The sequence below is a fragment of the Gadus morhua genome, chromosome 9 (genome assembly GCF_902167405.1).
Source record: "Gadus morhua chromosome 9, gadMor3.0, whole genome shotgun sequence".
Lineage (NCBI taxonomy): Eukaryota > Metazoa > Chordata > Actinopteri > Gadiformes > Gadidae > Gadus > Gadus morhua.
Genome location: NC_044056.1, coordinates 25,284,561 through 25,301,016, shown reverse-complemented (window position 1 = coordinate 25,301,016; position 16,456 = coordinate 25,284,561). Strand labels below are relative to the sequence as shown.

The window sequence follows — 16,456 nt, the reverse complement described above, 5'->3', positions numbered from 1 at the left end:
TGACGGCAATCATGGTAACTCATTAAAGCACTTGAGTTTGATTGAACATGTATATTTAAAATGTAGGCATTAGCTTTCAGTCATAGTTCAGAATCTCTCACTCACACATTCACTCACTCACTCACTCACTGAAACCAATTGTGACATTGATTTTGTCCAGCCCTACCATTGACTCTCATGCTAAGGATATGTCCTGTGTTCTGCTTATTTTTGTTGACTCATCCACAACCTCGATGTCTACCTCTGAGTTCCCCTCCCTTGAGAGGCTTTGTTGAGGGGGACCTCCTTGGTTGGTATCAAGAATTTTGCTCTTCTGCTGGTTTCTGCTCTCTCACTCTTTGCAACTCTTGGGCTCGGTTCAGACCTCGGTCTGTCCAGCGTTTTGCTAGGCTCAGACATAAACAGCTCCCAGAGTGAGAACGTCGACTCTTAAAGCGGCTTCATGTATTTTATTCAAAGTGTAATTTGAAAGTTTTCTCAAGTTTGCAGTTTTCTGCTTTAGTGTGGTATTCCACCCTCCATATTAAAGATGAACCAAGGAAACATTGATACTAGATCACCTGAGAGGAAAACCGTAGAGTAGGAGGCAGGCTAGCTCAAACCTTTCCATCTCTATGCCAGATCTACTGACCTGGGCCCGGTTTCCCGAAACCTTCTTAAAGCCTTACGCTACCTCATTCGTAACCTCCACTTTAAATTCTTCCTTAACATCTCGCGTGTTTCCCGAAATGTTCTTTGCTATGAATCTCTTTCGTACATCGTTCGTTGGTAAGGTTGGTCTGAAGCGCTCGAAGAACCTTCTTAGCTCTACCGTAGTGATGTTTCAGCTCCCAACGCTAGTCACCGCCACTGTACAGTAACCTTTAGAAATCCCCGTTGTGCATGGAACTGCCACAATGGCAGTGTTGTTTTTCACCAATATACAGTACAGCACATATACGGTACAGCAGGCGAGGTCAGCTCGACTCGCTTCAAATAATTTCAAAATTTATTTATTTAAATTTATTATTCATTTTACAATTAAAAAATTAACAAAACTTTCTTCTAATTTAAGGAAATGATGCTGGGAAGTGAATAAACCATTATAAGCAACTAGTGAACTAAATAAGCGGTTGAAATACTTTTTTCAACCAACGCCTCTTTCCCTTGATGGTGCGCACCATCAAGGGACTGCCTTCATTCAAAGACAATTTTCTAATATGGCAACCTGTGGGACAAATAAAGCTTTAGATCGACGGGTAGCAAAAAGCAAAGCAGTCCCAGCATAAACAGTATTATATAATAAGCCCAATAAACTATTCAAAATGTAGCTTTAATTTCAAAATGTCTCTTTTATCAATAATCAACAAGATAGACACCTTTGTAAACAGAAAATCAGTAGTCTAATTTGAACGGCTGCGACAGATGTAATTAAGGATGTGACTTTTTTATATCTTAAAATCAGTGTAAGCTATGCTGTTCGCCCATGGTTAAATAAATGTTTAGGCCTACTAGATAGATTTCGAGCAATGCTTTATTCGCAAAGAACGCTGTCATGCACCTGCGCATGAAATGGAAAAAAGATCTCTGAGCAAGCGATTTCAGCACGTTCTTTCTGGAGAGAGCCGTTTACGAACAACGTAAGGAGTGTTTCCTAAGAAGACTCCTAAGAGAATGTTCGGGAACCACGCCTATAGAGGTAAACGACTTTGATGAGTCTGTTATGGTTCTGGTATCCAGGGGATTACTAACTCTTAAATCAGCTTTATAACTGGAATGGACCCAAGGAATGTCACATCTTGAATTAGCATCTAGTTGAATATATAATACATAGAGCCCTGAATCAGAGATGGGGCCCAATCTAGAAGTCTATTCTGGGAGCTCAGTATGTGCCATGATAGATGTGACCGCTGTGACCGCAGGCGGCAGCTCTAGATGGGCCATTTCATGACTTAACCCACTGCAACATGACTCACCCCTACTGCCGCTGTGTGAATGCCACCAGCCTGGCCCCACAACGGTCACATGCAGTACCACACACACATACGGTGGCTATAGAGTGTGAAGCGGAAGTGAAACAATGCTAACATTGTCCTGAAGCTGCCGTTGCTGTCCAGTTAAATGTTGGGAGCACAACAACTGAACTAATCAAAACCAGATAACTATAGAAAGTGTGGGATGGAGGGGAAGGTTTCACCACCAAACGTTGCCGACACAAAGGCCCAATTGAAGAAATACAAATGATCAGATGCAGACAGAGGGTTGACATACAGTCTGGTTTTGCAGATGTTCTGTGTTCTGGAGTCAGACTCCGGCGTCCCTGCGCTGAGCTGCTTATTGTGTGGACTGAGTTGTCTGAAGGCCAGGAGGACATTAGCATTAGAGTAGGATGTCATGTGAGCGCGAGGGAAGCTGGAGACAGCAGAGGAGAGAGCACAGAACGTACACAAAGGGAAGAGCTACTCCATTGAACGAAGGGCACACGTGAACGGAGAGGATTACTACAGAACCCAGGTTTTGATTGAAGTCCAGGGAGGCACGGTGAAGCTCTGAAGACCTCCAGTAACTTACTCTCTTATCATGAGTTTCAGCCTTGCTATTTTGTTGGACAAAGCTCAAGGAATGTGTACATAATACCTCAGATTGTGCAATTGTTATCCATCAAAGGAAAATCCAGGGAAGGTAGCAAGGAAAAGGCATTCGAGAAATTCAAACAAGGTTTCAAGCAAAGGGAAATCTATGTTAAAATTTGACGATTTTATTTTTGGATGTAAGTGGTGTTGCTGAGGAAGTATGGGCACCTGCTTCAGCTGGGTCCTGACCCCAAACGCTGGGCATGAGTCTGTGAACGTCCATCACTGTGGGGCCTGGCCCATGTCTGCCAACCTCGGCACCAGGCTAGACAAAGATGATGCCTCCTCCTTGGATCCCACATGTGATTTAAGGTAATTCTAACCCTGAGCTCCAGGTGAATGCCAAGCTTCCCCGACTAGCTCTAAGGCTGTTGTGCTGCACAGTGTGTAACACACACGATGAAGACCTACAAACCAGACTGAAGCGCAGTGGTGACCTAAACTATGGTATTGCACTGGTTATAAAATTTAAACTGTAAACCTTGGCTATTGATGTTATTATTTGTTACGTATCAAAATATGATGTTAAATGTTCTTAACAAGGGCCATTTTCCATATCAATGTGCAATTGTACCCATATTGTGCAGTATAAGTTTTAGTTAAAAACGTTTTTTAGTTGGGACATGGCACCCGTACACAGGTGTGTACTTGTTTCTCTTTAAGACACACATGGTTTTTACATACCAAGGATTAATCCATGCCGGCAACAGGAAGATGACAGATGAACTAGTGTGCTCAGCACTCCTTTTCCCTGCCTGGCCAGTAGGCAATAAACCAGGTGTGTAGACTATTATTATGATGCCTGACAGGAAGGAAAGATGGCCATAAAGGAGCATATATTGTTGTAGAAATGTTTCTGTAATACGAGCAACATTCATGCTGGTAGGCAGCGATGCTTTCTAAGAGACAAATTAGGGAGCCTGCTAATCAGAATATGTTGTTAGTTGCCAATAGTTTAGAGCAAAGAAAACCCACCATATAATCACATGGAAATCACAGTATCTGATAAAACATTTCTGAAAGGCCCACAGGAATGTTCAATGATTCAAATAACACCCTAAAAACCCACATATGTTGCATAAGAGAAATAACCCTCCAACCAGTGGTAAAAAGCTGTGTGTTGAGTATTCTCACAGGGACATTTCTATGACATTTCAACGCTAACGTCTGTGGTAAAAAGCGCAAGCCTCCTTTCATTGCCAATCGATCTGTGACCAGTTCAATATCAATGAGTCCTGTGGGAACGAGTAAACACAATTTGCAGTCTTTATTAACCCAGATTTCCCAAAATGCTTGATAAAGTTCAATTATATATGTTTGTGTTTGATACTATACTACTAGAAATGGATGCCAGGAGTACTTAATGCAGCCAGTGTATGTGTCTATCTGGTCTTTAAAAATAATTAATGCAGTTAACCCTGAGTAACAAATTGCATGCAATTGGACTCAATTAGCTTCTGGGCTTTAAAGGGGACATATTATGAAAACAACACTTTTCTTGGGATTTGGGTTGTTTTGGGTCTCTGGTGCTCCAACAAGCATAAAAACGTTGAAAAAAATCTGTACATGAAAACAAGTCTTACTTGTTGTGGAAGAACCAGAGGCGTCAGACACAGTCTTTATGATTCAATATCATCCGAGGCGCACATAGCTTTTGGCCGTGATATTATATTATTATTATATAAATATCTATATATTAAATAATAATAATAATATTATTATATGATATTATATAGATATAGAGGTCCAGGTGTCCGCAAACAGCAACAATTAGTTCTCCTCCATGCTGTGGCTCACTCTGACAGCTAATTGGTCAATGGGCGGCTTTTCCTAAAAGCTATTTCCAGCAAACAGCTTCAAAAACACGTTTTCTGGAACTCATATACTATGTTTACTTGTTGGGAAAACACCATAATATGTCTCCTTTAATACAATTTTGTACTGTAGGCTGTTACCTTTTGGAAATTGGGGGAACGATTGGCCTAAATGTGGCTGTGCTGCATGCTAATTATTGTTTTAAGCGAGGAGATGAGGCTCTCATGCTAAATGGCTTGCAATTACCTAATGAGTTTGGCTGGTAGGCTTTCGCTGAACAAAAGGCTGCTATTACTGAATGTCACAGCAGAGGAATTAGCCTCTGCTTGATTCTGTGAAGGTCAGACCTCTGTTATGTGGGTGAGGCTAGCATACGCTGGTTGACGTTGGGGTGCAATGTTGGATCGACATGTTTTCCAAAGACTTCCCCAAAGATCCTGTGGTTCTGGGAGCTCTCCGGCTGCCCCAGGTATGGTTTTATGCAGGGCATAATTCAAAGTGTTAGTTTAGTATTTTAGCAACAAATATGCTCCTTCACAGAAGTACAGTTTCACGCTGCCTCTTGTGCTGGTGCTACTAGGCTCTGTCCTACACTGGTATGTATGAGGATGGCCTACTTATCAGAGAAAACTGAAGAACAGTATGAAGGAACAACATAAAGGAACTTATTTGAACTAAGTCAACTCATAGCCTCAGATATGCTCCCCACAGGGCAGAGTGAACCTTATCAAGGAGTTTGGTGGAGATTGGCAAAAATATGGGATTTAACCCCTGGATTTCAGGTCTGCGACAGAGAAGGACAGACCCGGGACTGTGGGCCAAAGACTAAGACATAGAACTTTGACTGATAGAACGATTACCAAATATCGGTGTCTGTAAAGCAAAAGCTGTGCAGACATGATAATCACCTTTTAGTGTCGTCATATTTCACCACTATCCTCTTTGTACATCTGTATGCACAGAAGATGTTCTGTGACCTTTGAAAATGGTGGTCCAGAATTGGTCCAGAATTTTCTGTGAAGGCTATTTGTACGCTTGAAGAGATATGAAGCCATGATGTTGGAGCTCTCAGCCAGCATCCTGCACAGGGGCCGACCCACCATTAAGAGTCATCTGGCGCACGTCCCTGGGCCACTGGGTGACCTTTCAAACTCTCAGGAGAGGCTAACGGGAGACGAGGAGAGTGTGGACCAATTATTAATTATCTTCCCCAATTCATGGAGTCTAGAGTGCCTTCCTACAAATGTCCTGGATGTTCTTATTATCTAATGGCCTTGCTCTCTCTTTGGAAATGCGGCGACTTTTTTATTGCCTGGTTAAATCCCCACAATGACGTGACAATTGAGACCACTTGTAACCACCGGAGGAGCCCTGGAGATAAAAGACTCAAGGGGCCCTATTTTAACGGTCTGAAACGCAAGTGAGAAGCGCAAAAAGGAAGTAGCTTTGTGGGCAGGTCTCTGCCGCTGTTGCTATTATTCCGGCGGATAAATGACTCTGAATCTACAAAGGGTTGCCCCAAAGTAGCCTAATTACCCGTAGTTGTGGTTTGGGCGTAACATGCAGTAAACCAATGAGAGTGCCATCTCCCATCCCCTTTAAGAGCCATGAGCGCATTTGAACTAGGGATGCACCGAATATTCGGCCACCGAAAATGGCCCAAAACATAATTTTCGCTTTCGGCCGAAGGAGTAAAAAGGCCGAAAAAAATACACCGAACATTTTTATTTTTGCTTAAAAAATAATAAATAAAATAGTTTTACTGATTTATTTAAAGGTACATTGTTCTTAAATTCTTGCTATAAGGTCTGGTGGAATGTTAGAAAACGTTCAGTATTAAATAAATATTTTGTATCAAATTTGTAATTGATTTTTTTTATTGAAAAGCAAGACAAAAAAGTTTATAAAGGACATTTAATTGTTTGATTTATACAATGGTGAAAATTTAAAGCAAAATGAATGAAAAACAGTAAAAGCCACATTCGGTATTCGGTTTCGGCTTTCGGCTAACTGTTTCAGTATATTCGGTTTCGGTTTCGACCAAGAATTTTCATTTCGGTGCATCCCTTATTTGAACCTGACGAGTTGATATTTTGACAGCGCATTTGCAGTCTCAGATGAGACAGATGCATGACCACATGAATTTCAAACTTCAAATGGCTCAGTTTATGGCAAAATAATATGGCCAAATTCACAATAAAGTTTTCTTCGACAACTTCCGAAATACTGAGTCGTCATGTAAATGTCGGCAACGAAAATTGAACACACATGATATCCTGTGACCGCAACTCTTGGTCTATTTAATGATATGCGGCAATACATTAACACACATCGTATCTTACCAGTATTGTATAAATTATCGTTATCGACTTGTGTTCCTAATATACATGTGTTCCCCTGTTAAAGGCATATTGTACGGGTTCCAGTAATATGCACTTTTTCATATGTTGTTGAAATTGGTTTTTACATCCTGACAGCAATAAATAACTTATGGGCAATGAAAAAGAAGCGAAAAAAAAACGAATTTTGTATCTGCTATAAACCTGTTAAAATGCTTACCAATCGGAGACACTGTGCCCGGATCTAAAGAACCAATCACAAGCCTGCGCGTTCTCTCCCCTCTGTGTACAAGCCTGAGCCGGCCTGAGCGCGTTCACGGAGGGCAAAGAAAGCGTTGTTGTCATAGTAGTTCATGACAGTGGACTAGACCTAGTGAGCCTACAACGTTTACACAATGGAAGAGAAACAACTGAAGTTACCACTGCCACCGTTACTTGCCCCGGTCATCCTTTTAAAAAGGCAAGAAAAAGAAAGACAGAAACTGAAAAGGCAGCAACAAAAAAGAAGTTGGAGACTGCTCGAGGAAAAACGAGAATAAATATTGGATTAGCTTTTTAGCGATGGCGACAGCTGAGGGAGTTGAATGGCCTGAAAAGTGACGCAATGGTTGCCGTTGAAGTAAGCCGTAAGCAGCAGCAGCGCTCATGCACGGCTCTGTGTCGAGGGGTGGGGGCAGGGAGTCCTGAAGGGTGGGGGAGGAGTTAAACGGAACTCCGAAGAGAAGCTAATTTCAAATCATGCTAGCTCTCTCACATCGTACAGTATAGCTTTAATGTACATTGCCATGGACTGTATTATGCGTTACGTGTTTAGTTTGCGTGTGTTTAAACAGATGGGGGCACACACGCACGCCTGCATTCATTCATTATTTTTAACACTCACACAATGTTTTTTTACGACCAAATTCTCATAAATCCTAAAATGTATGGGCTTGTACTCGATGTCTGTGTATGTGTTTCTTGCCGCTTTATCATCTGTTCTTTCCCAAATAATTTAACGTTATCATTTACCGTAAAAGGAGATTTCGTTTTGGAAGGCTGGGATTAGGGTTGGGCAATCGTCTACAAGCTTCCATCGTCCGATAGCGCCCCCTAGCGATCGCCGATAGTCGATACTATCGGGGGGGCAACTTTATAATAATTTTATAATAATAATTAATTATAATAATTTATCACTTTGAAAACAATCACGGTTTTATTTTTTAAAATTTTTCTTAAAAACGATAACGATGGTCTTCCCCTTGGACCAGCGTGAGCCTCCGCTGATTTAAGTTTCGATATGTCGGTGCCGGAGGAGCTGTCATGATGACACACGCGGATGACACACAGCTCGTAGCTGTGTTCGAAATCGTTCCCTATCACGGATATAGTGCACTATGTAGGGGGCTCGCCATTTTGTAGAGTTGTTCGAATTCTCACTGGTTAATTTCATGCACTATATAGTGCACTTAAAATACCCAAAATTTGAGTGTACATATGATGTTCCCTACGTGTTACTCCCGTATACCGCAATGCAATGCAGTCGTGTTTTTCCGGAGGAGAAGAAGAAGCTGAATAACCGCAAATGAATAACAAATACATTTAATTATGGAGTCTCCGGCTTTCGTTTAGAAATGTCAACAATTTATTTGGGATTTAACATAGATAATGTAACATTCAAAATTAATAAGAAAAACCTTGTTCAAGAAAATGTAATGTTTAACATCAATACAACCTCCAGCTTTCCTCGAGAGTGCCCGGTTTGTTTACATGACGTGGGCGCATCTGTCTGCGTCACACAACTAACCGGCGCATTTACTGACGCAAATGACGTTTATAAATGTTCAGCGTAGCGTCCGAATTCTCGTTTGTTCGTTCCCTATGTAGTGCACTATATCATAGACACTATAGGGAATAGTGATTGAGTGAATAGGTAACGATTTCGAACACAGCTCATGTACCACAGCTGTGACCCGGAAATGGTGCAGCGGGGTTTGATGTCATTTCGCCGTGCGAGCAGACCGGTAGGTTTCGAGCCCCTCCCCTCTCCTCTCGCAGCAGTGAGTGAATACGGCAGGTCAGAGCTACATAGTATGTTTTCCATCTGTGCCAGTTAATTTCAATTACAATTTGCGGGGCTTTTTAAGTTGTAAAAATAGCTACCACAGCGCTGTTTTTCAAAAAAAAAAAAAAAAATTATTATTATTAAAAATTAATTATCGCCTTTTTATCGGCAACTTCAGACGATCGACTATGGAATCCATCTATCGTCGATAGTCGATATTATCGACTATCGGCCCATCCCTAGCTGGGATATAGCCTACTTTGCTCAAGTTTATTAGTGTTATTATTGTTATTTTAACGCATGGCATAGCCTACTACAGTGTTCATTCATGAAGCCCCCATGGGATTTTTTTTTTTCCACATCAACATCATAATATTTCAATTAGGCAAATCGTTTGCATGTATGTAATGTCTATAGCCTACTGTAGTGTAGGTTTATGTTGCAGTTCGACCTGCCATGGTACGTCAAAATAGCAACACCAACTGCGCTATCCACTAGTGCACTTAGACCAGGTATTGAATTATCAGTTGTGCAACTGCTTTATCGATCTGTAAGATATCACCATGTATCATTTGCCCCGGAACAAGCCTCTGCTTTTCGCCGACACGCCTCTCAGGGTGCAAGTTTAGTGGTGCAGGTTTGCTGCGGGGGAATATTGGCTTTGCACTGGGTGCAAACTAGCAAAGAAACATGCGTCGGTGTAGAAAGTCAATTGCGCTGGATGCAAGATAGGGCACATCGAATTGTTCTTGTTGTTGCACTTTAAATCAGGACCAGTATGTTTTTGTTTCAACAGCTCTGTATTCTTAAGCTATATGAGGTGTCTATCATACCCAGCGGCCACTAAACTAGAAAAAAAGGCCATTGTACCATTCAGATATATTGATGGTAAGATGCAGCTCCCTATTGGAAATACTTTTTTTTATAGTCATTCAAATACATGTGTGTAATAATCTGCATGTAGTCTCTGAACGGGGTCACTATTTTACGTGCTGCCTTGCAAGGGGTGTTGGTACCTTTAGGGACAGGGCCTTGTACACCAACAGAGAACTGGGCTGACATCGTGGAACACAGGTAGAAACCGTACCTGGGTTACTCTTACCCCTTTTCAACCAATGCGGTTCCAGTGCTGGTTCGGAGACAATCTCGAACCAGTTCTTGGCTTTTCAACATAAATAATCATTGCTCCTGGTCAGACAAACAGGTTCCAAATCAGCACAAACTCCATGCTGGTCCAGGAATAAGTACCAGGGACGTCTAGTACTGGGTTTGCGCAATTTTAACGCGTTAAATTTAACGTTAACTATAACGTCCTGCCGCGTTCATTTTATTTTACTTTTTTGATTTCCAGAAACAAGAACCAGTGACGTCAAGTACTGGGTAATCGTAATTTAAACGTAAAATGCCTGATTTTATTTCTGGATGGTTATTATAATTTTGTATTAAACCTTTTATTCGACCAGTCCTATGGAGGGGACAGATCTCTTTGTGAGGGAGGCCTGGCCAAGATGGCAGCAGTGCAGTTTCACACCAAAAATAAATGACCTCAGACCCTGATGGCTCTAGGTCTGAGGTCTAGCTAGTGAAGTACATATTCCAATAAGTTTGACCTCCTAAACCCTTTTGAAGTCATTTCTGAAGTCCTTGATCAGGTCCTGTAGCTGCAGTGCCATGTGTGTCTGGAGGGGGAAACATAAAGGTCTGTTTCTGGCCAGGTTCATTCAAACCCTACGCATAGAAAGTAAGTTAGTGTTGTATGAGCGCAAACAACTGTCCTTTGTGAGATATACCAACACAGGGAAGAAGGGAGCAGAACACCCTTCTCATGAATTAACTTAGCTGACCGGTTAGCATTGTCTTGGGCCTTCATCGAAACCTTCCAACAGGGGCACTTTTCCCACAATATTAAGAAGAGTAAATATATCGTCAACGTCCAGTTGTGGTCAAATAAATCAGGTAAATACCCTTTAAGTGATTTAATATCCGGAATCCTTCACCTTCATTCTCCTCTACCTCCTGCTTCTAACCTTTACTCTCAATTGGTCCTGGAGTGAGTCTTAGTCAGTGTTCACCCTCTGCAACGTTCACCTCAGCAGTCTTATATTTGGTTCACCAACATAAAGCAAGATGGTCCGTGTTGGTTTGAGATCAGCTAGATGGAACCTTCTGAAAACCATCTGATGGCTCTCCCTGCTGCTATTGAGCAGCGGATAGTTTGTCTGCATCTCTCTCTGTCCCTCTCTCTCTCTCTCGATGTCTCGCTCTCTCTGTCTCGGTCTCTCTCTCTGTCTCTGTCTCTTGATGTCTCGCTCTCTCTGTCTCGGTCTCTCTCTCTGTCTCTCTCTCGATGTCTCTCTCTCTCTCTCTCTCTCTCTCTCTCTCTCTCTCTCTCTCTCTCTCTCTCTCTCTCTCTCTCTCTCGATGTCTCTGTCTCTGCCTCTCTCTCTCTCTCGCGATGTCTGTGTCTCTGCCTCTCTCTCTCTCTCGATGTCTGTGTCTGTCTCTCTCTCTCTTTCTCGATGTCTGTGTCTCTGTCTCTCTCTCTGTCTCCATCTCTGCCTCTCTCTCGATGTCTGTGTCTCTGTCTCTCTCTCTCTCTCTCTCTGTCTCTCTCTCTCTCTCTCTCTCTCTCTAGATGTCTGCTTCTGCTCACTCCTCCCTCTTCTGTCTGCATTTTTCTCAGTCTATTTGTACCTCACTCCTCCCTCATGTCTTTTTGATGAATCTCCCTTTCTGTCTTGCATTCTCTCTCTTCCATTCTCTCTCTCCCACTCTCTCTCTCTCCCATTCTCTCTCCCATTCTCTCTCTCCCACTCTCTCTCTCCCATTCTCTCTCTCCCACCCTCTCTCTCCCACTCTCTCTCTCCCATTCTCTCTCTCCCACCCTCTCTCTCCCATTCTATCTCTCCCATTCTCTCTCTCCCACTCTCCCTCTCCCATTCTCTCTTCCATTCTCTCTCTCTCTCTTTCCCACTCTCTCTCCCACTCTCTTTCCCACTCTCTCTCCCATTCTCTCTCTCCCACTCTCTCTTTCCCAGCCCCCACTCTGTCTCTTTCCCCCTCCCTCTCTCAGTGCTCCACATTCTGCCAGAGGAGCAGGAGGCGGGAAAAGGAATGCAAGCCCGACTCTATTTACCTCTCTCTCTCGCGCGGTTTCGTTCTGTTTTGATGTGTGTGTTGTGGTGCGTAGCATTGCGGTGTGTTGTTAGTCTGTGTGTGTGAGGAAGAAAGCCAGTCCTCTCTCTCTGAGACAGGAACAGGACCGGTCAGCGGGCTGGAGCATGGAGGGAGGCAGGTGTGCATCGCTCCCCGCAAGCGGCTTTATTCTGGGAACAGTGGTTCAGACCCTCCTCACCTGTGGACTGTGTTTGGAAGAGGAGCCGGCGTGGGGCAGTGAGGGCGTTTCCTCTCCTCCTCCAGGTGGACTCAGATCACCCTGCCTGGAGCTACACAGGGCTTCTGATCGCTAACTACTCCCTCAACCCCCAGAGACGGCGCTGGCTCAGAGGGGATTCCAGCGGGGGTCCTTGACAGCCCCCTGGGCATCAAGCATGTTGGAGTGCGCTCAGTAGTGGCCGTCTGCTTACGAGGGAGGGGTTTGGATCAGGGCTGGTTTTCAGGGTGTGCTCACCACACCAGTCCACCCCCCATCTGTTCATCCATCTCTCTCTCTCTCTCTCTCTCTCTCTCTCTGTCTCTCTGTCTGTCTGTCTGTCCCTGTCTGTCCCTGTCTGTCCCTGTCTGTCCCTGTCTGTCTGTCCCTGTCTCTCTGTCTCTCTGTCTCTGTCTCTCTCTCTCTCTCTCTGTCTCTCTCTCTCTCTCTCTCTCTCTCTCTCTCTCTCTCTCTCTCTCTCTCTCTCTCTCTCTCTCTCTCTCTCTCATGCTGTAGACCCTCGCGCTCATTCTCATCTCTCTTTCTTTCAAGCCCCCACTCTCTCGGTGTCTCTCAACACAGACCCCTGCCGAAGGAGTTAGAGGTGTTTAATGCCGGCTCAAGAGCTGGTGCTAGCACCTGTCTCAAGCTAGCTGAATCCCTGCGGGCCCCAGTAGCGTTAGCCTCCCCCGTGGAGTGGCTGTACCCCGACAGCACCATGTGGAGTCAGTCTGGACCCTGCAGCCCCCGGGCTCACCCCGGCCACCCCTTCTACCGCGGTCCCTGCAGGTTGGTACATGGATGGAGTGGGGTTAAACTAGTTCAGATGTCATCAATACAGTGCTTCGACCTCACCATGGCAGAGGGTCTGTGTGTTTGTTGTAAGGTAAGACCTGGACTAGGTATTGAATACTTTTCCTGAGGCGTTCAACGCTCACTCACTTCTTACACCTTTTTTTTGTAAATATAATATAAAATAATTAGATAATCGTTTAACATCATTCACTCTCTGTGTTTAGATCAAGACAGACTTGCAGAACAGGCTGAAGGGCAACAGTCTGACAGCCTACATGAAAATAAGTATCTGTGGTCTGCTGGACAACCCCACAGCCTTAACTAATTCATTTTCTGCGGGAAACCCTGATTGAGGGATGAATGGAGGGATGTGTGGTGGGGTGTATGGAGGGATGTGTGGTGGGGTGTATGGAGGGATGTGTGGTGGGGTGTATGGAGGGATGTGTGGTGGGGTGTATGGAGGGATGTGTGGTGGGGTGTATGGAGGGATGTGTGATGTATGAAGGATGTATGGAGGGATGTGTGGTGGGGTGTATGGAGGGATGTGTGATGGGGTGTGTGGTGGGATGTGTGATGTATGAAGGATGTATGGAGGGATGTGTGGTGGGGTGTATGGAGGGATGTATTGTGGGGTGTACGGAGGGATGTGTGGTTGGGTGTATGGAGGGATGTGTGGTGGGATGTATGGAGGGATGTGTGATGTATGAAGGATTTATGGAGGGATGTGTGGTGGGGTGTATGGAGGGATGTGTGATGGGGTGTGTGGTGGGATGTGTGATGTATGAAGGATGTATGGAGGGATGTGTGGTGGGGTGTATGGAGGGATGTATTGTGGGGTGTACGGAGGGATGTGTGGTTGGGTGTATGGAGGGATGTGTGGTGGGATGTATGGAGGGATGTGTGATGTATGAAGGATTTATGGAGGGATGTGTGGTGGGGTGTATGGAGGGATGTGTGATGGGGTGTGTGGTGGGATGTGTGATGTATGAAGGATGTATGGAGGGATGTGTGGTGGGGTGTATGGAGGGATGTGTGATGTATGTAGGATGTATGGAGGGATGTATTGTGGCCTGTGGTTCAGGTTTCTGTTTGTTGTGAACCTTGGGATTATCTGACGGTCCTTCAGAGGAACCGGTTTTGTTGGAATGTTTGTTCTCCGAGTGGAGGAACCGGTTTTGAGCGGTAACAGGAGAGTGTTGGAGAGAGACTTGTGTCTCGGTCAGCAGGACAATGTTACTGTTCAGTTTTCACATGAATAGCGTGGGAAAAGATATCAGGTAGGTAGTTCAACTGGGAACGATCGACCAAGCGTTCAGTATTGATGAGTGGAAAGGTGGTTTCCATAAAGGGTTTGTGTTGATAAGCTCCCCCTACAAATTGGATCATCATGTGATAACTTATGATTTTGATTATTATGACATATGATCATTACTCATTAGATTATGAGCTAATGAAGGGAACATTTGTTGGGTACTTCACTCACAGAATACTAAAAGTACATCAGACTCAATGTTTCCATTTGAGCCCTTGTGCTTGCCTTTGAGCCAACCCGTACTGCTCCTGCCCTCCGGTCGAGCCTGTTACAGCCTCAGCGTTTTTTAAACTGCAAATTATGGGTTAGTCTTTTTTTAAACTTTTTCTGGCATGGTCTGCGAGTTAACACTGACCGAGGTAATATACTTTCTTGACTTCGCAGTCCAATGTCCCCTCTCGAACCCTACACATATTGGGGGTTCCATTTTCATGTAAATGCGATTAAACAGCGTTTTAAAAGCACCTGAGAGACAGCAGGTCAAGTGGTCGTCAAAACAACATGCAGCAACACCAACATGAGTAGTTCTAACTGGAGAGACGGTGAAATCCGCGAGATGCTGACCATCATGGGAGAGAATGTGTTGCAGTCGCATTTAACAAAGATGGTGAAAGATGGTACGATATACGAGAAATTAGCAAAGGAACTTTCCTTACGAGGCTTTCGTCAGGATAAAAAACATATGATCAGCAAAATAAAGAACATCAGGAGAGAGTTCAATTGAAGTGAGCGACCATAACAACAGGAGCGGCAGAGGAAGGCTGGAGCTCCAAAGAATACCAGTGCATCAGACCATGTTGTTTTACAGTTCTCCCGCCATTGTTTTTTTGAAAATGACATTGGCGTGACCTGGCTAATTTCGACTCAAATGTTGTACGTCACTGTGTACGCCAAACACGTCAGGTCACATGTCCCGCCTGCTCCAGTGAACAAAGACAGCCGGCTCCTTGAGGAAGGGGGAATATACCCCTCGGTTTTACCCAGGCAAGACAGTGAATGTAACTTCTGCCAGGTAACACTCTTAGCCCCCCCCCCCCTCTGTCTCTGTCAGGTTACAGCCTCAGCCCCCCCCCCCCCTCTGTCTCTGTCAGGTTACAGCCTCAGCCCCCCCCCCCCCCCCTCTGTCTCTGTCAGGTTACACTCTCAGCCCCCCCCCCCCCTGTCTCTGTCAGGTTACAGCCTCAGCCCCCCCCCCCCCCTCTGTCTCTGTCAGGTTACAGCCTCAGCCCGCCCCCCCCCCTCCCCCCTCTGTCTCTGTCAGGTTACACTCTCAGCCCCCCCCCCCCCCTGTCTCTGTCAGGTTACAGCCTCAGCCCGCCCCCCCCCCCCCCCTCTGTCTCTGTCAGGTTACACTCTCAGCCCCCCCCCCCCCCCCCTCTGTCTCTGTCAGGTTACAGCCTCAGCCCCCCCCCCGTCTCTGTCTCTGTCAGGTTACAGCCTCAGCCCCCCCCCCCCCCCTCTGTCTCTGTCAGGTTACAGCCTCAGCCCCCCCCCCGTCTCTGTCTCTGCCAGGTTACACTCTCAGCCCCCCCCCCCTCCCCCTCCCCCTCTGTCAGGTTACAGCCTCAGCCCCCCCCCGTCTCTGTCTCTGCCAGGTTACACTCTCAGCCCCCCCCCCCTCTGTCTCTGTCAGGTTACACTCTCAGCCCCCCCCCCCCCCCCCCCTCTCTCTCTGTCAGGTTAAACCTCATCACATCAGAGGGGTCGTCTCTAGGGTGTTGGATTACCAGTACGAGGGTACACTGTTTGACCTTCATGTTCCAAAGTCCACCTGCAGCGTTCTGCAGCAATATGACATGGTGACTCCTTCATGACATTAGCCTGAACCCACTGTCATTACTGGATAAAATGAATGAATGAACACTCAATAGCACTGAACAAAGAACAGCGTAGGTTCTGCTGCCCATTCCCAATCTCATAATAAGAGATACATGTGCTTAGCTCTGCAAGATAATACATACAAAGACATTATTGGTCTTTAATTAGCACAACAATAGAATGGCCTTGCTGAGACTCTCTCTTTGAATCCTGTGGTGGGGAGCTTGTGACAAACTGCTCTCCGCTCACAATGCCATCGTTGTCTGAGTAATGTTCCATATTCATGAGCCAAGTGGGGAGATGTGTTCCTGTGAACTGTGACCCGGCCCGGAGCTGGGACCAGGGACC

The 16,456-nt window shown here is 45.1% G+C and overlaps 1 protein-coding gene across 10 annotated transcripts in view; it reads left to right on the top strand.

The window, feature by feature from the left end:
* Window positions 1-16,456, top strand: part of LOC115551431 (pleckstrin homology domain-containing family A member 7) — a 155,564-nt gene that overhangs the window by 31,822 nt on the left and 107,286 nt on the right. Inside the window, exon 1 of one of the 10 annotated variants that reach the window (XM_030367154.1) lies at window positions 2,758-2,924. The exons of 8 other annotated variants lie outside the window; for them this stretch is intronic. In XM_030367154.1, the coding sequence (XP_030223014.1) occupies window positions 2,773-2,924 (152 nt within the window). In that variant the 5' untranslated portion in view covers window positions 2,758-2,772. Of the gene's footprint in view, window positions 1-2,757; window positions 2,925-12,682; window positions 12,973-16,456 lie in introns of those variants that run through there. One more of the 10 variants, XM_030367158.1, reaches the window with a different exon arrangement.